Source organism: Littorina saxatilis, linkage group LG1, assembly GCF_037325665.1.
Source record: "Littorina saxatilis isolate snail1 linkage group LG1, US_GU_Lsax_2.0, whole genome shotgun sequence".
Lineage (NCBI taxonomy): Eukaryota > Metazoa > Mollusca > Gastropoda > Littorinimorpha > Littorinidae > Littorina > Littorina saxatilis.
The window spans coordinates 93,417,023-93,441,521 of NC_090245.1; the positions used below are offsets into that span (position 1 = coordinate 93,417,023).

At 39.8% G+C, this 24,499-nt stretch overlaps 2 protein-coding genes across 2 annotated transcripts in view; one reads left to right on the top strand and one right to left on the bottom strand.

The window, feature by feature from the left end:
- The window catches only part of LOC138950928 (limbic system-associated membrane protein-like), a 32,955-nt gene extending 25,963 nt beyond the window's left edge, over positions 1-6,992 (top strand). The window contains exon 8 of the mRNA XM_070322643.1: positions 6,934-6,992. Coding sequence (XP_070178744.1) covers positions 6,934-6,992 — 59 coding nt within the window. The remainder of the gene's footprint in view (positions 1-6,933) is intronic.
- Positions 5,771-24,499, bottom strand: part of LOC138945934 (uncharacterized) — a 165,348-nt gene continuing 146,619 nt past the window's right edge. The window contains exons 39-45 of the mRNA XM_070317463.1: positions 21,822-21,982; positions 20,769-20,931; positions 20,157-20,305; positions 19,289-19,463; positions 17,825-18,154; positions 16,535-16,861; positions 5,771-15,248 (exon numbers count right to left, since the gene is read on the bottom strand). Coding sequence (XP_070173564.1) covers positions 14,401-15,248; positions 16,535-16,861; positions 17,825-18,154; positions 19,289-19,463; positions 20,157-20,305; positions 20,769-20,931; positions 21,822-21,982 — 2,153 coding nt within the window. The 3' untranslated portion in view covers positions 5,771-14,400. The remainder of the gene's footprint in view (positions 15,249-16,534; positions 16,862-17,824; positions 18,155-19,288; positions 19,464-20,156; positions 20,306-20,768; positions 20,932-21,821; positions 21,983-24,499) is intronic.

Consider the following 24,499-nt stretch of genomic DNA (forward strand, 5'->3'; position numbering starts at 1 on the left):
ATAATGGAAAACACGTGCAGTTCTCGACACTATAACCCATTCATAACTCCAGCTGTTTCGTTTCAATTTTGTACTCAATGAAACGCCACGTGTTTTATGTGTCTTCTTGCATGAGTTTCCCGTGCAGTTTTGTTTTTGTTTTTGACGAAGTCTAAACCACAGGTGCTTGCTATAACCAGTAACATAAAAACCTCCGTCGATCGTTTGTCGCGTTTTTAATGGCAAAGGCTATATTTACCGCGATGACCCATGGCCAATTTGCAACTAAGCTCTGTAATCCTAAATTGCACAACGAAAAGTCTAAAAACATAAAGAAAAGAAACATGCCAAGAACGTACTGAATTCGCAAATATGACAACAGCTCTGTTCTTTCTTTATTTGGCGTTTAACGTCGTTTTCAACCACGAAGGTTATATCGCGACGGGCAACAGCTCTGTACATTTTTACTTTCAGAGTGGAAGAAAAGCGACGAAGAACAGGTTACGTTATACGTACGTCACATACAAGTATGACATGATATTTTGAATTTCTCACGCGCTTTGGGCCTGGGCCTGCATTGCTATCTAAGCCATAGTTTGAAGGTAGTTTCTGGATAGCTTCTTAATTATTCTTCTTCTTCCGTCGAACGCTGATAAAAAAGAAGTTATCTAAGAATTACGTTAAAAAAAGTGGCTCCCGGGGGATTATTGTGCGTACTTTTGTTCTTCCATTTTGATGACATTAAAGATGTTTGGTGGCTTCTCATCAGACCAGCTTTTTATATCGATCCTCAGGGAGTAGGCCTATATCGCCTTCGGTTATATCTTTATCCACGTTGTCCTTCTGCCTTGGTCGATACAAATGAAACAGAAGACGTTATTACCGTTTCAGTGTACGATATGGCTATTTGACCAATCAGGACTGATTGTAGGTGACCCGCTAAATGGAATAACGGTCGGGCCGGGACTCTTTTTTGTTTATCACACTAAAAATAAAGACAAAATAAAAATTTGAATTGACAATATCAGCGTGACTTATTCTTAAGAATGAAACTTCAGATGTTGTCAGATAATGCACTTTTTATCTGAATAAAAAATACAGAAAAGCCAGTTTTGTCGATGGGTGTTTTACAGAACGGCTAGGCACCACCTATCCTCTGTGTGTGCCCACCTTCTCACTTAAAACTGTCTTTGTCAAAGTTCTCAAGAATCAAGTATTGCGTCACTCAATTTACGTTAAATAATTATATCTTAACGTTATTATCTTTCTGTCTGGCATCGATTCTAAATCTGTCGCTCTCTGTTTAACAAGAAAATTTAAAGCAATCGAAACGCATAATCAACATGGTTTATCTGTTGGCATTGTTGCGTGAGCGCATTTCACCTGTTGATATTCCTCAGGCCAGGTGAGTGATTAGGTGACCGAGGTCACGAGAATGCTTTAACTGACAGGCATAATCAGATGGTCGCGATCCAGTTCCCATTGCGGCTGCTCTGTCTAATTTGCGGTATTGCTTCGAATTGTCTTTTGGTCGAAATTATAGACGGTAATAAAACCGTTGTTTCTAATAATTATGCTGACTGTCAGCAAATGATAAAAACCATGTTTCAAAAATGATATCATCTTTCGCCTACCGACTCAGGCTTGATATCCATGTTCTCAACATGCCTGTTATAATGTGTTATTAAATAACATATTCTTACTCCGAATCACATTAGCATTGAGTCACCTGAGATGCTTATCACTGAAAAACGCTTACCCGGCTAAAAATTTTAAAGGGAAGCAACCCCATCACCAAAACGAAAGTGAAAGTAGCTTTGGTAATGGGCCAGCACACTGGGAGTTACCTCCCATACGGGTGTGTGCCATATAGGTAAGTATATTAATTAAATGAAAATTTATCTAGGAAATTTTCCATTACCATTGCAGTGCCCCATGCGTCTTTTTGACCAATCAGGACTGATTCTATGTGACCCGCTAAATGTTATAACGTTCAGGCAGGGACCCTTTTTGTTTATCACGCTAAAAATTAACAAGACAAAGTAAAAATGTAATTCAACAATATCAGCGTGATTTATTCTAAAGAATGACACTTCAAATGCTGTCAGGTAATGCTCTCTTTATCTAAAAAAATACCGAAAAGCGAGTTTTGTCGGTGGTTGCGTAACGGAACAGCAAGGCACCGCCCATCGTCTGAGTGTGCAATGCCGACCGCTCACTTGAAATCTAAATGATCGAAGTTCGGAAAAATCAAGTGAAATTGCGCCACTCGCTTTACATCAAATGTATCTTTACGTCATTTCCCATCCGTCTGGGGTCGGTTCTAAATCTGTCGCTCTCTGTTCAACGAGAAAAAGCGAAGCAACCGAAACACATGTTCAACATGGTTTATCTTGTGAGATTGTTGTGTGTCAAAGGCATTTGACCTGTGAATATTCATCACGTCAGGTGTGTTACTCTGATTGGCTGACTCAGGTCACGAGAATTCTTTGACTGACAGGCATAATCAGGTAGAAGCGCTCAAGTTCCCATTGCGGCTGTTCTGTCTAATTCGCGGGGTTGCTTCGAATTTTTTTTTGGTCGAATTAAACGGTAATAAAACCGTTATTTCTAATATGCTGACTGTTAGCAAATGATAACAGACATGTCTCACAAACGATATCAGCATTCGTCTAAAAGGCTCATGCTTGATATCTTTTTTCTCGACATGTCTTGTTATCATTTGCTAACAGTCAGCATATTAGAAATAACTCATACTAACAATCAGCACATTAGAAATTAATAATATGCTCCGCTCGGATCGACACAAAAAATCTGGTCTGACGAGAACCCACCAAACATCTTATATTGTTCAAGGAAAATGTCCTGTTTACTGACCAATCGTCCGAAAGCCTCAGTCTATGAGTGCTATACACATTTTGTAAAGTAATATTCTTTGTCTATTGTCAATATTTTAGTGCATTTTGGGTGTGTGTGTGTTTTATTATTTTATTTATTGAATCTTCATGCATTGAATACTTACAATATCAATCATCTTTGCCATCCATGTTTCACGTATCATTTCATAGGACGTTTCTCAAGCCATTTGTATGTGTTTGATTTTCTCTTGCGTGTGACCAGCCAACCAAACAAACAACCAACCAATCTATGAATCAGCCAACTCACCAGTTCAGGAACCGGCCCATCGACCAACTAATTAACCAGCCAACTAACTCACCAACCTAACAGCCATGACCAATGTCCCCCAAAAGAAGATTTACGCTTCGTGTACAACTCAGTCGCTTGAGCATGAACATTTCAATAATTATATTGTGATACAATGTATATAAATGTTAGTTATGTGACATTATACGGTGTTTTACAGCATTTGAAAAGTGACGAAACTGTGTTATGTCTGTGTCATTAATTCTTAATTTTAGAATAAATCATTTCATTTAATATACGATACCTTCCTCCTTCTAATTTGTGTTCATTAAGACTTCATTTAGTTTTTATTTGTACTAGCAGGTGCAATCTGTAGAAAACACAACTGTGATACAAGCGTATAATATGGTCTGTCCGGGTGGCTAGCGGAAGACGTTTTGAATTATTTAAAAAAAAATCAAAGCAACGTTTACATAGTGCTTAAAGAGAACAGGTGTTCAGGGCGATTGTACTTTCTCGTCTTAAAAGGGTAAAGTGCGATAGGGATAAGGGGAAAGGGTGGCCGAGTGGTAAAGTGCACTTGCCTCGGAAGCGAGAGGTTGCGAGTTCGACCCTGGGTTGGGGCGTAAGCAATTTTCTTCCCCCCTTTCCTAGCCCAGGTGGTGGGTTCAAGTGCTAGTCTTTCGGATGAGACGAAAAACCGAGGTCCCTTCGTGTACACTACATTGGGGTGTGCACGTTAAAGATCCCACGATTGACAAAAGGGTCTTTCCTGGCAAAAATGTATAGGCATAGATACAAAAAATGTCCACCAAATACCCGTGTGACTTGGAATAATAAGCCGTGAAAAGTAAATATTCGCCGTAATGGCTTGAGATTTACTGGCCGATGTGAATGCGTGAAATATTGTGTAAAGCATTCCATCTCACACGGCAGAAATAAATATGTCAAGCACTATATAAATCTCCCATATATATATATATATATAAAATTAAAAAAAAAGCGTTTTTGCTCTACCCTCGTAAATGTTTGAGTGATAAGACCACAAATGGGTACATTTCAACCCCGAACGAGTGTTAGTAACGCACCCCACTGACCTCTCTACTGTGTCGGGTGCACGGTTTTGTCAGTTCACACCTGTCAAGTTCCGTTTCACTGCATTCCTCGGTCAGGCTCTGTCCTATCTTCTTCTTCTTGGCGTTCGCTGGCGCTATACATTCAGTCCGGTTCGGGAGATGAGGCTCTGTCCTATGAGTGTGACAGTTTTGAGAAGCACGAGAGTTCAAACGGCAATATTAAAATGTGACATTGAGGCGTGGTGCTCTTTGCAGGTATAAATGTGAACTTTTTTTCTCTTTATTTGCGAAAATGAACGTGTACAGGGCTCAAACTGCAAAAGCTGGACACAAGTCATTTAACGTAATATAGTACTAATCGTTCTAAACAACTTTTCTTCTTGATCACTTCGTAAAAGTTGCCTACATTGTTTCGGAATAACTAAAAACTTCCTCCACCTGCCCCTCGCCCAGACTATACATTATTTTGTGAGAGTCGACAGTGTGGCTACTTTTAAAAAAATCTACTTTGGAAATGCTTGATTATTGCTTTTAATTAATTCTGCATTCGTACTCTCCGCAATACGCAACCAAGCTGCTGAATCGTTTGGTACCGTATTGAATTAACACCAAATTCACTGCAGCAATTTCACTCTTTGCCAAAAAAAAGACAAGCTGTTAAACGTTGGTTTTCAATTTTCAAATACACTTAATCATCTGTAAAAAAAAAATACTGTACTTTTGTTTACATAAAGAAACGAAGCTATTTAGGCTTTTAGTGTTCAAGTAAAAATGAGTCGCCATAACATTTTATTTTTTTGAATAAAAAAAACCCAAAGCAGTCGCTCAGTTTAACATTTCAATGTCAATTAACTGGCCATACGTTTTCGAATCTGGGCAATAAGAAGCGCAGTTGTTGACTCGTTGTACTTCAGTATTCAAGTTAAAACTAAGTCACTATAACAATTTTTATTTTGCCTGAACATACCAAGATGTTTGGTGAAGTAAATTGCAGTAATCAAATGAAAAGTAAAGTATCATGAAATGTTCATTCTTATGCAAAGACTGAACATGTTATGATCCTTTACTGGTGTTGTGCAAATTCAGTATTGAAGTGAAAAGCTCATTCACAATAAATGATTATTATCTTTTGGTAGATAAGAAGCCAAAAGTTTAATCGTGTTGATTCATCATTCAGGTGTTAAGGCGCATTAAGTAGAAGTGAGGTTGCTTTAAACATTGATTTACACAGAAAGGTGGATGTTTTTAATCAACACTGTATGTGTAAATGTATATGTCAACATTGTTTGTGTAATCCATGATATTGGCATTGTGTATATTGCGAAAGTGACGACATTCGATGCACATTTGTTATAGTGTGTGTGTGTGGTGTGTGTGTGTGTGGTGTGTGTGTGTGTGTGTGTGTGTGTGTGTGTGTGTGTGTGTGTGTGAGAGAGAGAGAGAGAGAGTGCACCGAGAGAGAGAGAGAGAGAGAGAGAGAGAGAGAGAGAGAGAGAGAGAGAGAGAGAGAGAGAGAGAGAGAGAGAGAGAGAGAGAGAGAGAGAGAGAGAGAGAGATTGTTTTAGTAATACTTATTCACATTTAAAAATGCTTTATTTCAACTTTCATCACATGTTATATATTGTCAGTAGAAACTGTTTGGTTACGAAAAGTAAAGAATGTTTTTATTTGGAAATCAACGGTTGCCTCAGGTTTTGGATTTTGTTGCTTGATGTACAAAGATACATGCATACATGTACGTCCATTTCATTACAAAACATGAAAGTGTGCGTATTTTGTTTGCATACCGACACACAAATTTAGATACAAAAACACAACGGATATAACACATACCAAGAAACAAATTATTTGCCAACGCAATGATATGCTTACGACGTAATTTAAACAATAGTATGTACTCCACAATACTCCAAAGTTGTTAGTTTTACATGAAGCATACTTTACTAGTGCTAATATTTCTTCATGGAAACAATATTCCGTGTGCATTTAAGATAAATCAGTAAGACATGTGGCAGTTCGATCCTCACAGAATAAAATGCATACAGTTGAATGACCCTTGTAAAACTTACTTTCAAACGTTTTTTATATTTTTTTTTATATAGAAACTGTTTTCGATGGTTCGCCGAATATGAATACATCTTGGTTTAAACATACTCTGCTTAATCGCAATGTGCGTATTATATAAAATAAATCCTCTTATAAGAGAGACTATTAAAAGTTGTAAGTGCAAACAAATTAATACTTTGTGCAATTTTATTAGAATAAACGAAATATCTATACAGATAAAATCTAGCTCTGTCGAATTACGAGCTAGTCTAGCCAATCTTAACAGCTAATTCAAACGAATTAAAACTGCATCCTTTTTAAAGGTAAAATACAAGAATCGTCATAAAATGCAGCGAATTGTCGGCTACTGTACATTTCGAGTCCATCAGTAATACCTTTCTGCTGTCAAAAATCATGCAGTGTTAACTTTTCTGTTCTTATCTATAGGTACACACAGTCCCTCTGTTTAGCTTTGAGCTAATACTGATTTAATCGTGTTTTATTTTCAAAAACATTGTTATGCGGAATAGCATTGCATTATGCACAGAAGACGTGTATTTACAATATCTGGTGCGGAAACCTTTTTTTTTGGCAAAGAAAGAACCGTTTTAAAGAAGTCTTTCTTATCACTTTTTTTCAACAATAAGACGGGTTTGGGCTGGAACAACTTTGTTCATTTGCTATTCAGGATACCCAACTCCCCGCAAGAACGCAGGGCTCCCCATAGCGCGCGTCCCTGCGTCCTAAACGCACTAGAAGCCGAAAACACGTACTAGAAATATATGGAGGGGGTCCCTGGACGCACTAGATTTTAAAAGAGCGGGTCATAGGACGCACCAAATTTCCTTTATCGTGCGTACCGTAGATACCATTTTCAGACTGCAATCGACGCTTCACAGTACACTAAACATGACCACAATGTTTTATAAGTACACTGGGACTTTTCGGCTTTTGGACCCTTGGGACCCTCTAAAATTTTGCAGTGGGGGTCCATGGACCCTCTAAAATTTAGAAGTGGGGGTCCCGGGACGCACTAGGAGGGGCGTCCGTGGGGAGCCCTGGAGGCTGTTATGCTAGGTATGAGCATCCTTCCACTTTGAAACAACAATCTACAAAAAACATCAACAGCCGGTTTGTATACTGTGCAGAAAAGGAATTGTTTTGCTGAATTTATTTGACAGATTGCAACAGTTGTCAGTCATTAACAAACATACTTCAGAACAGAAAATCCAACTTTGCACCCAAGGCAGCCAAGCTGTTGAATTTTGGTATGTGTCCATGTTGAACAACGAAGGCTGAACAAATCCCACGTGAAAATCTAGGCAGATGTACATGGATTTACTATTGGGTTAACACGGTAAGGGAGGTACCTTACAGTATTTATATCTATTTCCTGAAAACTTTGAATTCCTTTTTTTGTATGATCGGGGAACATGGAAAAGACGCCTTCAGGCTTATCATGGACAACTCCAAAAATCAAAGATGTTCCAACAACCTACCTTTCTTGTTTTTTTTTTATTACGGACAATACAAATGTAAACAAAACGACACGCTGCTACTTTAAACTTAATGACAACAATAATAAAAAAAAATAAAAAGAATGAAAATACGTAACCAATCCCGCATGATCATTATTTTGTCTCTTTGTTGATTTTCAGTTGGCTCTTCTCACAATAACTGGCGAGTCGTGCATTAAGACACGCACAGGTTTGCAGTATGGTTACGTACGCTAGTTATACACAGGATAACAAAACAAAAGAGTACAAGAAAAAATCTGATTAGAAATACAAAATTCAAAATACGCATATTTAAGCTACAAAACGAAAAATTCTTACACAGAAATACAAGAAAAGGAAGCTCTGCTAACCTGAGTTCAAGCTAAACGTGTATACAATGGATTTAAATCTTCTCACGCCAACAAAATAAATCTCCGAACAATTATATTTGTAGTATGATTAAGTACACTTCTAAACAAAGGTTAACCAAACAAGATCATTACAAGCATTGAAACGGAAGTTCATTATCAGCTACGCAATGGTAATTTTCAATCTTAAAACTCAAACATCCACGACATGAGCAATCGGTCAGATCAGGCCATCAGTGCTATCTAATGCCTGTGTCCAGTGGTCAGAATTACTCGCTGTGCAAAGATTAAAGGCACAGTAAGCCTCCAGTAAACCATCACAGATACTGTCAGGCTTTTACACACAGTACAAACACCCTTTCATTTAAACACTCACCGCTTGAGAACATCCTAGGTGCTCTCCGTAAAGAGCGAACAATTTTCAAAGAATTTATTTTTGCGTGGTTTATCTTACCCCTGAGCCATCGTGAACCCGTGTGATCCAGTTTCCCTTTTTCACAATGTAGTCGTCAGTTAGTAATTTGAATGCGACTCGATGTGAGCTTATCTGCAATAAAACGTTATTATGTACCTCTCTCACTATGCACGAAATAAACGGCTGTGGTTCACAAGAACTCTAGCGATGGCTTTTGACTGTTGAGAGGAACTGGCGATATGCATAAACCGTCGTCTGCTACCAGAACCACTACCTTGCGTGACCCTGCTTCCGGGCTTTTCTTTTTTCAAACTTTCAAAACTTCGATTTGTACTGATCTTGTCTTGATGAAAAAAAATCTGTTATGATTTAAGAATGTTTGTGTAACTAGCTGTCAATTTATTATTTAGATTTTAAAAGTTAGGTTACGGTCGCATGCTTCGCTGAGACGAGCGTGACCCACCTCGGTCTTCGTGTTAGCCGATATTATCTGAAGGTAGTCTCGGCGATGACTGTTCTTTTCGTTAGGTCTAGCGCCAAAACGCACCACGGTCCAAAAAGTGTACGTCCGAGACAATCCGCAAAATTAATTCTTTAAAAATTGCTTGCTCTTTTCGTAGGGCACCTAGGATGTTCCCGTTTGGTGAGCGTTCAAATGGAAGGGTGTTTGTACTGTGTGTAAAAGCCTGACAGTATCTGTGATGGTTTACGGGAGGCGTACTGTGCCTTTAAGCTCTCTCTCTCTCTCATGAATAGAAACCACCTGCTTTTGCCCCGGAACAAATCAAAGCAAAACACACGCAATCCCGTTGAAACAATTGCCGCTCAATGCATGGTACATTATGAGTCTTGCACACTACTATACCATCAACAAATCGCTTACTTTTTCTCCCGCTGAATAATAATGAGAGCGCACATTCCACGATAAACTTCTCTTCGCTGGAAACATGTCAGCCTTTTTGTTTTCCTTCGCCAATAAAAGGCACTATGCTTTACAACCTTATTACTTTTTGGATTACTTGTGAAGCTCTAATGCATGTGATTATTAGTAAAGACGTTATCATCTTTCTTTTTAAACCCATGATGCGTCTCGCCTGGTCGATAAATTTGCATATTTTACCAACAAATAAAAGCGAAGTTCATAGCAACAGTGTTACTATGTAACTGAGCACGTGTCTATACAATTTAAGAACTAGTCACAACAATGATTTGCCTGGTCGATAAATTTGCATATTTTACCAACAAATAAAAGCGAAGTTCATAGCAACAGTGTTACTATGTAACTGAGCACGTGTCTATACAATTTAAGAACTAGTCACAACACTTACGGTACAAAAGTAGAAACGTGTAAAAATATCTGCTATACATAATTATACATCAGTTGTGCGCAAGGTAAACCTTTTTCCCGCATTGCTATACGAAATTGTACATCAGTTGTGCAAAAGAAACGGTGCTAAAACAAATGTCAGTGCTAAATACACGAGTAATTTGCGTCAGATTATTTGCTATACATTATCAACGTACCGGATTTATTCGTTGTAAATGTATCGTTGGTTCCTTTTGTTTAAATCTCACTACGGTCTGTAATAATTTTAATTTGCAGGAATCTTATCACACAGTTTTGAAACTTACCCATCTAAACCTCTTTGCTTGTTATGAACAGCGCAACACATGTTTTTCATGAGGAATATTTAAGTCAGTAACTTAAAGGCTGCCCTTTTCGTAGCGTTCATTAATTAATTCCTATTGTTTACATGTGCCAATAATGTTATACAACTGTACCTAAGGGTATATAATAACGAGTAGCTGTAGCTTTCGAACACATAAAAAATTGTTTCAGAATTGCAAAGTGGTTTTGATAGTGTCGAATGTAAACAAAACAGTCTCAAAGTGAAAGTGGATGTTTCCCGGAAATTGCGAAGTTAACAAGAATACAAAAAAGCGCGCTTTCCTGCTTAGCACAATACGCTACCGCACTAATCTGGCGTGTCAATATCACTACGTTTTGCACGTGGAAGGTGAGCGATTTCCTTTATGCGGGGATTGGCGACGCTGTACTGTCTGTGTTGACGGTCTAAAAATAGCCCAAGTCCTGGAGAACATAGCAATAAAGAATTAATTATTTCTCGTAATTGGTAAGGACTTCAAAGCTAAAACTTTGCAGGAAGCTTAATTTATACATCCCCGCAACGATGGGAAAAGCCCTGGAAGTAATTAAATAGGACAATGTCAGCCTTTAAACAATGACGTTCATGCCACTATGACATTTTTGAAAGACAATGAGTGAAGCCCGCTAGTGACTTGTTCGATAACAAACACACATGAGATGTACCAAACACAGACAACCGAAGGACTGAAAGAAGAAAGGAGAAACAACCCTTAATGCTGCAGACCAAGAACACTTGGTCCGAATCTAAGAGGGTAGGAGGCCTAACTTTGTTGTTGGAAAATCTCAAAGAAATACTCAACCGTCGAAACTTAGTAACAAGATACTTATACTTTTTTGTAAATGTGAAATGGGGTGGGGTATTTTCAAGGCTCAAGCGAAATCAAATGTAAGCAAGTAGATCCCGAAAGACTGGATATAATGGCAAGAAGAATATGGCGTGCGTTCAACATTAGTGACATGACACTCTTTTTTTTAATTGGACATGAAGGCAACAACAACACACACACACACACACACACACACACACACTCACACACACACACACACACACACACACACACACACACACACACACGAAATGGTCTGTTAAGTTCAAACTTCATCACCATCCGATGGGGTTATTTTTGTTTTCAACTTTTGGGGAAGTAGGCTTAAGAAATGCATCCCAGAGCATATCCCTCATTCCTGCAAACTCAAAACTAGAAAATGCTAAAAAAATGAACCAGGCAAACAAATGACACCTTTGATAAGCTGACGAACACGCAACTTAATCACCCCGTCACTGGATCAAGGGAGGCAACTAATAGATACACAATCAACAGGTTATTTTCTCTTTATCTCCCTTGCTTTGTGTTCTCAAATGAGTCGCACGCAAAATTGAATTCAAGTAAATCTGTAAGCAGGAGTCCGATTTTTTTTTGATTACGTGATTTTCTTAAATTTTAGTTTTTAGTATTTATATTGGTATCGTTGTATTAGTTTATGTTAATTGGTATAACAATTATTCTATTTGACTGTTGGTCATATTGTTGAAATAATCAAAGGCAATCCATCCTCTCACACAAAAGCAATCATTAAACAGTTGTACAGATACCGTGAGCTGGTTTTTCATATCAAGAAGATCACAGATGAGACAGCAAAATACGAGGCCTTCGTATATCAAACGTAAGTACATCATCTTTGTAAAGGATAAATGTGCAAGTGGAATGTATCTGGTTAGTCATAATGAAGCAGCCAAAGCTACAATACGATACAGTTGAACAATTAATACACCAAAGAAAACATGTTTCTGTTGATAATAGTTCATATGGCTTTAAGAAAGAAAAATGTTAAAAAAATACAAACAAAGCTTGCATCCGAGAAAAATAAATTGCAAGGAGATGGTAAACTAAAATATCTCATGGCTTCTCAAATATCACCATCCTTAGGCTTTGAATAAGCCTTAGAATTAACGACAAAAAACTCCCACAGTCCAAAAGATAAAAAAAATAAAAAATAATAATAAAAAATAAAAAAGCTGTCTACGAAAAGGTAGCATTTGACTTTCTGTACAGATGTTTCTTTTTAGCTAATTTTTTTTTCTTTTTCTTTTTTAAAAGCAAATCGATTTAAGTTCTTCTGGAGTCATGTAAGCTCGTTTGTATGTACATGTACTTGTGTGCTGTACAGGATTCGCTTTACCTCATGTGTATTCACAGATAATTTCTGTTTAAAGGCACAGTCCATTGTGAATACAGTTCGGTTCGCCGTCTCTTTCTTTCTTTGGTGTTTAACGGCGTTTTCAACCACGAAGGTTATATCGCGACGGGGAAAGGGGGAGATGGGATAGAGCCACTTGTCAATTGTTTCTTGTTCACAAAAGCACTAATCAAAAATTTGCTCCAGGGGCTTGCAACGTAGTACAATATATTACCTTACTGGGAGAATGCAAGTTTCCAGTACAAAGGACTTAACATTTCTTACATACTGCTTGACTAAAATCTTTACAAACATTGACTATATTCTATACAAGAAACACTTAACAAGGGTAAAAGGAGAAACAGAATCCGTTAGTCACCTCTTACGACATGCTGGGGAGCATCGGGTAAATTCTTCCCCCTGACCCGCGGGGGGTCCACTTGGTCACATACCAAACATAAACAGCCTGGGTGCACTCTGTGAACAGTGGGGTTTTCTTTTGAAGAATGAACTCCGTGAATGCCACTAGTGGCTATTTCATTCATAAACAAACTCAGCTCACCATAGCAAGCAGTCAGTGTGCTGAGTTTAGGTATGTGACCAATTGAAAGAATGGTCGCATCCCATTTAACTTTCTGGTCAGATCTGAGTTGGTGAGCCGAGCTGTTATCACGAGGAGTATGCCTTTAAAAACATGGATCATCATCATCCAACATCGTCATGATATAAACAAAAATTAATAATATGAAAATGACAAAAGAAAAAGCAAAGTGAACCCAAACTGGGTTTACGACATTGTACCGTTTCATATGTTAAAGGATGCCATATTCGTAGCGTTCATTAATTAATTGTTTACATGTGCCAATAATGTTATAAAACTGTACCTAAGGGGATATAATAACGATTGGCTGTAGCTTTCGAACACAGAAAACATTATTTCAGTATTGCAAAGTGGTGTTGATAGTGTCGACTGAAAACAGAACAGTCTCAAACGCCATCTTTGGTTTACGAAACGTCACGAAGTGACGTCAACGGTCTAAAAATAGCCCAAGTCCTGGAGAACTGTTGCTAAACAATGCAATAAAGAATTATTTATTTCTCGTAATTGGTAAGGACTTCAAACCTAAAACTTTGCAGGAAGCTTGATTTATACATCCCCGCAACGATGGGAAAGGCCCTGGAAGTAATTAAACTAATTAAATAGGACTATGTCAGCCTTTAACACATTTCAAACGGACAAAAACAGCATCTTTGATCTTACGATGGCCCGAATGTTGGTAGTTGTCACTTAGCTTCGTGATACCTGGAACAATATAATTGTTCAACTTCTCAATTATTCCGGCAGCTGTTTTCAGCCCTGATGGCTGTTCGTGTCTGTAGCTCCATCAAGTCCGTCGTAGACACAGCTTTGTGTTGCCCTTACGTCTGCAGTAGCCATGGCATATAGACTACCTTGCCTTTCCGTCGATTAGGAAGCCTCCAAAACACTCCGGGCAAACAGTTGTGCGTCAAAGAGCTTACAGAAGCATCCTTTTTGCTGGGAGGTTGTGTGGAGCATTGTGTAAAATTAAAGAATATAGGTCATAGTTTCTGTTTTCAACCACTAGAATTTCTCTCAGTTGCTTCATTTTATCACAAGTTCACTACAACCATAGGTGGAAAACAACTATTTGCAGCAGATGAGCTCAACACGTCCATCACTGTTGCGGTTTGTAGACGGTCATTATGCTGTGAGCCTGATAGTTTGTCCACCGAGCACACGCCACACGTGATATCTCTCGATGATTTTTGCATCACACAAACTCACACACAAACTCGCCTCAGCCAAATGTTTGACAAATGTATGTCCCAATGTCTATCAGCCCAAACGCTCTGCTGGCTTGACAGACAGCTCGAAAGACGAGTCCCGTGCAGTTCTTGTAGTAGAGAACAAACGACAAGTCAAATACCTAATCCCACCACCTGTCGTTCTCAATGCTGTTCATTCACAGCCGTTCCATCACCAGGCCAAGAGGTGACCACCGATGCTCTAGGCCACAGACCCGTTAGCGTCGTTGTCCTTGCCGGAGTGACCGTTCTGCTTGTCCGCAGGGTGGAGACGATCGGTGTCCGACGGGAAAGGCTGCATGACGGAGTACAGAGGGTTGGCGAACCCGTTGTCCAGATTCCCGTTCTCCCCGCCGCGGTTGTGACCGTTCTTGCTGTTGTACACAGCACGCTCGTTGCCCAGTGTGATCTCGCCTTCATCGCGCATGTTGCGGTTGGAAGCTGACATGGGGTCTGAACCTGGGTCCGCGGCGTCGTACATCTGGTTTTGCATGGCGATGGACCCGTCCCCGCCCACCCCCATCACCTCATCGGAGAAGCGCTGGTGGGGGATTCCGGACTTGCATAGTCGTCGTCGTTTGATGAGGATGAATAGGACGACCGCGACGACAGCGATGAGAACGACGGAGACAGTGACGCCGACAGCGATGGACGTGGTCTGACTCGAGCTCTTGGTGCTCTGGGCAAAGCCGCTGTGTTCGGAGTCGTTCATGGTCGTTGAGGGTGCTGTTGTTGTCGTCGTTGTTGATGTCGTTTTTGTCGTCGTTTTTGTTGGCGTTGTTGGTCTGGGCGTTCTTGGTGGTGCTTTTGTCGTCGCTGACGTTCTTGTTGTTGCTGGTGGTGTTCTTGTTGTTGCTGTTGTGGTGGTGGTTGTGGTGGTGGTTGGTGATTTGGTATTCGGGATGGGAGTGTTGGGTATCTTGGTTGTAGTGGCTGCAGTGGTCGTGGTGGTTGTTGCTTTGGTTGTGGTTGTTGGCGGTTTTCGTGTAGTCGTGGTTGTTGTTGTGGTTGTTGTTGGTGTGGTCGGTGGTAATGTTGGTTTGGGTGTGTCTGCAAGAAAAAAGAAATATAATTTACGTGAATTGCAGAGACATCAAACGAAAAGAGAGCACAATCAATAAGAGCTTTTTGTAGCATTTTTGCCAGTAGAAACAATGCACCAAGTCTGACTGTCTTGCATGGACCTGTTCTATGAAACAACCATAATAACGGCCTGTTCATAGACCATACTCACGATGATGCTCTTGGCTTAGATCACGCTTAACTGCTTCCGCGCTATACTGGGAAATCGGACTTCTTAGTGCATAGCACTGAGAGAGCTACTAGCTGCTGTGTTATCTCTGCCACGGGGAAAAGATGGGTGCTAAAAACAGCCTGCAGCTAAAGTAGCAGAAATGAAGCCCTGGGAACAGCTATGGCTTGATGTTACGATACAAACCCTGACTCATCTTAAAGCATGTTCTGGGGTAAAACGGTACCTTCAACCCCACAAGGAAGTAACAACTACAAAGTAAAACATTCACAATCTCACGATGACACGAAAGGAGAAATAAGGTGACCTAAATCCTACACACATATAGCAGAAGAAGGAAGGCGAGAATAACATTTTTATATCAGTACTACCATAGAAATGTGCTCTCAGTCTTGCGAAAAGGAACTTTCTTTCTTTCTTTCTTTATTTGGTGTTTGAAGTCGTTTTCAACCGTTCAAGGTTATATCGCGACGGGGAAAGGGGAGGGGGGGGGGGGGGGGCGAAAAGGAACAGTTAAAACATAAAACATTGGCCAATAACAACATAATTCACTGAACAGTTAAGACAGAAAACTCAAGAGAAACCTTATACTGTTTCCTAAGAACACGCTTATAAGCATGGATAAAGTTAAAACATAAAACACTGAACAATTAAAACAAAACACACTTGAACAGTTAAGACAGAAAACGCGAAAGAAGCGTAATAGTGTTTTAAGAGCACGCTTGTAAGCATACCCTGGTGTGCTCCATCCACTGAACTATATGTCGTCAGCTTTGCTCCTTGCAATATATTTTAATAAAATCGTTTGCGAGAAATACAGCAACTTCAAGTCGTGTAAAAAAAAAAACACAAAAAAAAACCCATTGCATCGCGTGTGTCTTCCTTGCAAGCAGCTGAACATTTTGTCAGACAAGTTTTCTGTATAATTAGTGTTTGTTTGTCTGAGCACTTACAAGACCGCTGGGTCGAAATCTCTGTGAACGTAACGTTTTGTTTTGTCAATATATAAACGTTCCAACAACATACCTTTCTTGTTTTTTTTATTCTTAACAACAACAACAACAAGAACACTTTCAAAACTCACTGTGACAGAAGACCCCAGCGTCCTCCATGTGTCGACAGTTGTGGGTCCCGTAGCCTCGGTGCTGGCACTCCATCAGCGAGCTCTCGTTGCCCAGGCACTCCACGTTGTCTAGCCAAATCCTCCCTTCCCCTTGACCGTGAGTCCGGTTGGTGATGGCCTCGCCCCACTGGAAGCTGAGGGAGCGGCAGACGACGTCGGCATCGTAGTTGTCCCAGAAGTCGTCACAGACCGTACCCCACTCGTCGGGACCCGAGACGAAGATCTCCACGCGTCCCTGGTTGCTGCCCCTGGTGCCGTTAGCCAGCATCAGTCGGATTTGTGAGATGGCTGGAGAGAAGGGAGAGAAGAATAGAGAAAGCGTTAATACAGTTCAATACAATATAATATAATACACTACACTATAATATAATACACTACAATATAATACAATACAATACAGTGACAATATCTCCACGCGTCCCTGGTTGCTGCCCCTCGTTCCGTTAGCCAGCATCAGTCTGATATGTGATATGGCTGGAGATAAGGGAGAGAAGAAGAAAGGGTAGCGTTAATACAATACGATACACTACAATGCAGTACACAGATTGGAAAAAAGAAATAGAAAACTTTTTGGAACACAAATACAGTACGAAGATCTCCACGCGTCCCTGGTCCAGCCCTTTGTGCCGTTAGCCAGCATCAGTCTGGTCTGTGAGATGGCTGGAGAGAAGGGAGAGAAGAAGAAAAGTAAGCGTTACTAGAATACACTACAAAGCAATACAGTAACAAGATCTCCACGCGTCCTTAGTTGCTGCCTTTCGTGCCGTTACCCAGCACCAGTCTGATTTGTGGGAAATCCGGGCCAAAACCAAGAAACACCAGGCAACCAAATAAGCAAACAAACACAACAACAAAAAAGCAAATTTGGCATCTTTTCTCCCTAATCGAGGAACAGAAGGCGCATTTAAGCATCCCATTGATCACAGAATCCAGACACAAACGGAAACCACTACTAAAATCTTCTCGTTTCCAAACCAAACACCAGCAGAGCTAACTATTTTTTGGACTTTAGTTGCATGCAAGTTGCTTCAACCTATCTTTGTTTTTCAGGCGAGGAGCATCCTTCTTCATTGGTCTTTTTCTTGCTTTTGTTTTTACATGCTATAACACAAAAACTTACTTCTAATACTTAACTCCAATTCCAATAATATACCTAAATCTAACTTCCATATTTCAATTTCTAAATGGTCATTTTCGTAATCAAAATACAATAATTTACAACATTAATTTGATCATAGATGGCATACTTACAGACAGTAGAGTTGAAGCACGTGGCATACGCCTCGCCGATACACGAGTGGCTTAGGTACGTGGAGTTGAAACCGCTGTTGAGGCAGTCTAACAAGGCGCGCTCCGTGCCTTTGCAGAAGGGAGCATTGAGGAACTTCTGGCCCAGCTCAGCAGAAGCGTTGTCGGGGACTGGAATGGGGATGCCGTCGGTGTAGCCGATGGAGCGACAGAAGACCCTGGAGTCGTTGTAGGTCCAGTGCAAGGCACACACGCTGCCTATCTGACCGTCGTAGTCGATGACCACTCGTCCTGAAGACGAACTGTTGACCGGCTGAAGTGCGTACTTCAGGCCTAGCGAAAGACAATAATACATACTGATAATGATGAACCCTCATTATTTGCTCCTTCTCACGAAAACTCACGACGATGTACTTAAATGTGTGTGTGTGTGTGTGAGTACATGTGTGTGTGTATGTGCGTGTGTGTGTGTGTGTGTGTGTGTAAGTGTGTACGTGTGCTTGTGTGAGGTTGGGTGTGAGGTTGTGTGTGTGTCAAAATGTGTTGTGCAATATGGCATGAAAATCTTATTAGATTTGTTGTTAAAAATTACAGCTTTGTATTCCATGTTTATTATCTTCTACGAAGTAATTATAGTTAAATAGTCTTTTATGTTTTTTATTTGTTCGACCTTCTTAGGATTATGGAGTTTTATGCACTGCTTTTTATAATTAACTAAATTTTTGTATTTGAAATAGTTTATTATAGCCTAGTTGGTGTTGGCCTTAAGCTTATTTTAATCGTTTGTCCAGTATTTAATTTAATTCTCTATGTTTGTATGAACTCAAATGTTTAGTGTTCTTAGTATGTCTTGTTAGGCTAAGTTCTATTTAATAAGAGTATGTTTGCATGTGCTTATACCTAGTGATAGTGTAAAGCGCATAGTGCTTTTAGTTATGCGCTATAGAAATCTCCTTAATAAATAAATAAATAAATAAAATAAATGGGCATGTGCATGCATAATCAAAGTGAAACATTTATTCCAGGCAAAAAGCTACATTGCACGTTCTCAGACATTATATTGCTTTTTAAGAGCACGTGTATAAGCCTTGCTTGTTGTGCTCCATTTGATTGTATGCGGCATTGTTATCTGCAATTTTCTGAATACATTGTTAAAACCAAGGGCATGTTCTGTTTAAACAAGAGAAGGGAGAACGATTTGAAGGCAGGGCTTTAACATTCGCGAGGGACGTTTACAGCAAAGTGTCTCTCAAGGCGGCACACGCATTGGGAGCGGAGCTGGGATGACGGGTTGGATTGTGGTATCCATGGTAAAGGCATACTGGAAGGTTACATGTTGTGCAACGGACGCCAGATGCTTCAACCCACTAACAATGATTTTAATGTTGTCTTTCTTGGATCACAACACAAATCCTTCAAAATGTATCACGGAGTTGAAGAGACAAAGAAAAGAAGTGCACAACTCACCAGTCGAATTGTAGCAGATGGCACCAGCATCATAGTTGTCGAAGCCACATTCCTGCAAGTCTGGTGTCGTTTGGTTAGGACACTGCTGTAATGACATCTCGCTGCCAGTACAGGTAAAGTCGCGTGCACCCATGGGACCAGTGTGTTTGAAGATGTGAGTATAGCTCACTCCGCCCTGCCACATGTTAAAATGATCCCGTTCAAGTGTCTTCATTAAGTAGAAATCAGGAACGTATAGATTGCTAACGCTCCAACATCAAGGATTAAAATAAAATATCCTATCAACACACACACACACACACACACACACACACACACACACACACACACCCAAAAGAATGGCAAGTTTATGGAAAGTGTCATTATAAAAACAAAACAAATTGATTCAAAGGTATGTCGGCCCCATAGTCTTTGAAGTGGACGGATATGGGGATATACACATAATAATGACACACTCAAAAGAAAAAGATAACGAAAGTAAATCAGCAATGCGATGACTTCTCGAAGTCAAGATGTGAGGTTGCCATAGGTGTCATTTACAACATTAATTCAACAACAAAATCCTACTCTCCACAGGAATCAGCTAGTCTGTACAGTTTTGGTATGTGTTCAAGAAGTAGGATGATCTTATCTCCTGTAGAAGCGGGCGGACCTGAGTTGATGAACATGGCCGCTTTTATAAGAAGTACAAGAAGTACTGTACTTACACAATTATGACGAGCTTACCTTAGTAAATGAAGTCTAGTTGTGGTTTTATTGACCACAATGTAGAGAGGAAAAGGAGTTTGCTCTCGATCTCACGTGATAGAATTCCGCTCGGAATTGTGGGAGATAAAAATTCAAAGATATGTTACACACTCGGACTGACCTTGAAGCCCAACTCTTTGCAGGCCACAGAGGCGTCCACGTCATCCCAGCCCTGGTGACAGACTCGCTTCCACACCCCGTTGTCATACAGCTCCACGATGCCGTAATTGTCGCTACTGTACGTGTCATTGGCTATTCGCATGTCGTAGGCTGCAGACAAACATATAAAAAAATCAAATAACAATAATAATAACAATAACAATAACAAAGGTTGTATTGTCCATTCAAATGGATACACTTAATTGAAAAATTGTGTTCGACAGATGCCTACCTATTTACTAATTTACTAAGTAATTCACACAATTCAAAGTTAAAATATGTTTAAAGAAATGTATTCATGCTACAACAAAAGCTTACAGCGGTTTTTGACTTAAACTGAAACTAAACATGTTGCAACAAAGAAACAAAATCAGGAAATCAAAACACAGGCGTCTGCATGCAAAAAAAAAATGCCTTACTTGTGAATGTATCAATGGTAGTGTTACTGCATGAAATAGAAGCGTAATAGCACACACACACGCACACAAAAAAGTGAAATAAAGAAGGGACAATTTTTTTTTAAAGTGAAAATAAAAGAAAAAAAAGAAAAAAAAGGTAAATAAAAGTATCTTACTTGTAGAGGTATCAATGGTAGTGTTACTGCATGAAATAGAAGCGTAATAGCCGCTGGAGCAGGTCCCATCCACGATGTTACAGTTGACAATGTCAGTCTCGCTACCAGTGCATTTAATGGAAGAAATGTTCAGAGGCGCATCCATTTCTCCAAACGCAGAACCCTGGCAAACACAATCAAAAGTTGGCACCAAATTATTGTTTGTCTGAGTATTTGTATTCTAAACTCTGCACAAATATATGGACCCTGGATAACAGAAACAAAGGTTGGTACCGAATTATTCTCCGTCAGACTACGTTTTTTTTCTTTAAATTCTGCACAAATATAGGACTACTACTCACAAACACAGCAATTGCATATACTGTCTGAAAGGAGTGTCGGTTTTTTCTGGTTTCCTTTATTTGGTGTTTAACGTCGTTTTCAACCGTTCAAGGTTATATCGCGACGGGGAAAGGGGGGGGGGGATAGAGCCACTTGTTAACTGTTTCTTGTTCACAAAAGCACTAGTAAAAAAATTGCTCCAGGGGCTTGCAACGTAGTACAATATATGACCTTACTGGGAGAATGCAAGTTTCCAGTACAAAGGACTTAACATTTCTTACATACTGCTTGACTAAAATCTTTACAAACATTGACTATATTCTATACAAGAAACACTTAACAAGGGTAAAAGGAAAAACAGAATCCGTTAGTCGCCTCTTACGACATGCTGGGGAGCATTGGGTAAATTCTTCCCCCTAACCTGCGGGGGGTGTTTTTTTCTGGAAAATCTCTAAGGACAATACAGAACACCAACCAACATGTTCACAGAGAATACAACAAACATTTCTGTTCTTCTATACTATATTCAACATGTATATTTTCAACAAGTTATATAGCATTGAGAATATTATGTCAACAATGACCCTTTTCAAAATGTAATATTTTTGTCTTCCAGGAATCTGACTCAAAACCACCTATCAAAAACAGGCAGTCAGGGCATTCACAGACTCAGGTCAGCTAAACTCAAGAACTCAAATGCGCAAACACTGAAAACAAATGATGTGAACGCACCTTAATGACAACACCATACTGGAAGCCGTGCATAAGACTCTTGCAGGCAACAGTGGCCTCCGTGTTGCTAAAGCCCGCATCACACACAGACATCCATTTGTTGTTGCGGTGCACTTGTAAACCTCCGAAATTGCTGTCTGTCTTCTTGTCACTGAAGCGAACTGAAAACAGCCAAAGAACACACATTGCAACAAGATGTAATGTATATCAGGAAAGGTAGAGTTCTTTTTCCCATGAGTAAGTGTTTCCTGGCCATTTCGCTTGAGTGTGTATGTGACAGAAAGACAGGCAGACGGAAAAGAGAGAACAAGAACAAGAACAAGAACAAGAACAAGAACAAATCTTTAATTGTCTAAGGCCACAGCCCCTTACAATAGTGGTTAAAATAACAGCAATAGTATCTGCACAGTTATAAATTATAGTCACGCATAAAATTCAACAAATACATTAAAACCCTGATGACATATCACTGAACCTCATTTATAAGGGTTCGTCTCTTCTGTAGCATGAAGAACACAAATCTGCTGAAGCTGTTCATCACATTTTCCTCATTACTGCCACAGAAATACACAAGTTGTTGTTGCAGCGTCTTAGAGTTCGAGATTTTCAAATACTTTGCTCGAAGGTCTTGATAAAAAGGACATAAAAATACAACATGGTGTTCATCTTCTTTATCAGCTGTACAGAGAGGACAGTTTCTTGTCGTTTGGTTTGGTGCGTATCGAAACTTGTGAGCGTTGATTTCGGATACTCCTGCGCGGAAACGAGAAAGAGCAACTCTGTACTTAATATCTTCGATTAATTCAATGTATTTCTCTTTTTCCAAGCATGTTTTGTAACAATTATAAATGTCAAAACGTTCACTGCATTCTAAAAAGGAGAACCATTCTTGACAAAAACAATCTTGTAAACGTCTTTTAAACTCTTGTAAGAAACACTTCTCATTCCCAACAGTTCCGTACATCCACACAGCAGCAAAACCATTACAACATAAAAGACTCTGCACATGTGAGACCCAATTTGTGTGGCTCTTCGATGCCAAATTACATAAAGCTGTATATGCAATCTTGGAATATCTTGAATCAGGTTGCTTCAGCAGTGTAAACCAGTATTTCACACATCTGACTGCAGAGTTAATATACAGCGGATGTCTTCCCAATTCACCATACACAATGTTGTTTGGAGTTCGAATTGTCACTTTCAGAAACTTTTTACACGCGAACAGGTGGACCCTTTCCACAGAGTCATACTTTCCATATCCCCATAGCTCTGAACCATACAAGAGCATAGGAGCGATCCGTGCGTCAAACAGTTTGAAAAACACCTTTGCCGAATGGCAGCCAAGTCTGTTCAGTAATCTAACGATTTCGATCACTCCCTTTTTCGCCATGGTTGTCTTTGTTTCTACTGCAATGTTCCAGCTCAGTTGGGTGGAAAGGGTTACACCGAGATATTTAAACGAGTTCACAATCTCAAGACGATCTATTCCGTAGAACCACTTCTCTTTCTGTGCAATGTGCCCGCCCTTTCTAAAAACCATGACCTTAGTCTTTGTCAAGTTCACGTTCAGACACAGTTTTTCTGCAGAGCAGCGCAGGACATTAAGCTGGTTTTGTAGGCCTACTACAGTGCTGGATAACAGCGCAATGTCGTCAGCAAAAAGCATTACAAACAGTTCTAACTCAGACGGAGATAAACGTATCCCATGTCTGCCTCGTTGTATGACATCCTGTGCCAGTTCGTTGATCAGAAACGAGAAAATTGTCGGTGAGGCTACACAACCTTGCTTAAGGCCTTGCATACATTCAAAGAAATCAGTGTATTCGTTTCTGCACCGCACGCATGCTTTCACATTTTCATACATGCTCTTTAACACCTTAAATATTTTGCCTTGTATGCCTAATCGAAAAAGCACTGACCAGAGCACGGGGCGCTTAATGCTATCGTAAGCCTTACAAAAATCTATGTAGGCTACATACAGTTTGGCCTTTTGTGAAAATTGTTTCTGGACGCAAGCGTAAAGGGTAAACACATGATCAATAGTTGAGTAATTCCTCCGGAAGCCAGCCTGGCTTTCATCTAAAATGTTATTATTTTCTGACCACACAGACAGGCGGTCGTTCAGAACAGACATGAAAATTTTGCTCATCGTACTGGTGAGGGAAATTCCTCTGTAATTATCAGGGTTATCACAGTCTCCTTTTTTATGTAACGGCACAATAATGGCCTTGGACCAATCTCTTGGGTACACCCCCTTCTCGAGAATGTTGTTGAACAATTTAACTAAAAAGGGTAAAATAAGACTTTCAGACACTTTCAACATTTCATTCAACACACCATCAAACCCTGCCGCTTTACCATTTTTCAAATTTCTGATTGCTTTACTAATTTCAATTTCAGTTATTTCACTGTCAAGAATTTCGTCACTGATACCTGTATCAGGCAACTGATCGTCTTCGGGTTCACCTTCAACTGTATCGGTGTTTAAAACATTCTTAAAATGTTCGTACCATGCCTCTTTTGGTACGGAGTTGGAGTGCACCTCTTTTCTATTACATTTCCTTATTTCCTTCCAAAATTCCGTTGGTTTATCAGCAGAGAGCAATAAGTTATGAACTTGACGGAAAAGAGAGAGAGAGAGAGAGAGAGAGAGAGAGAGAGAGAGAGAGAGAGAGAGA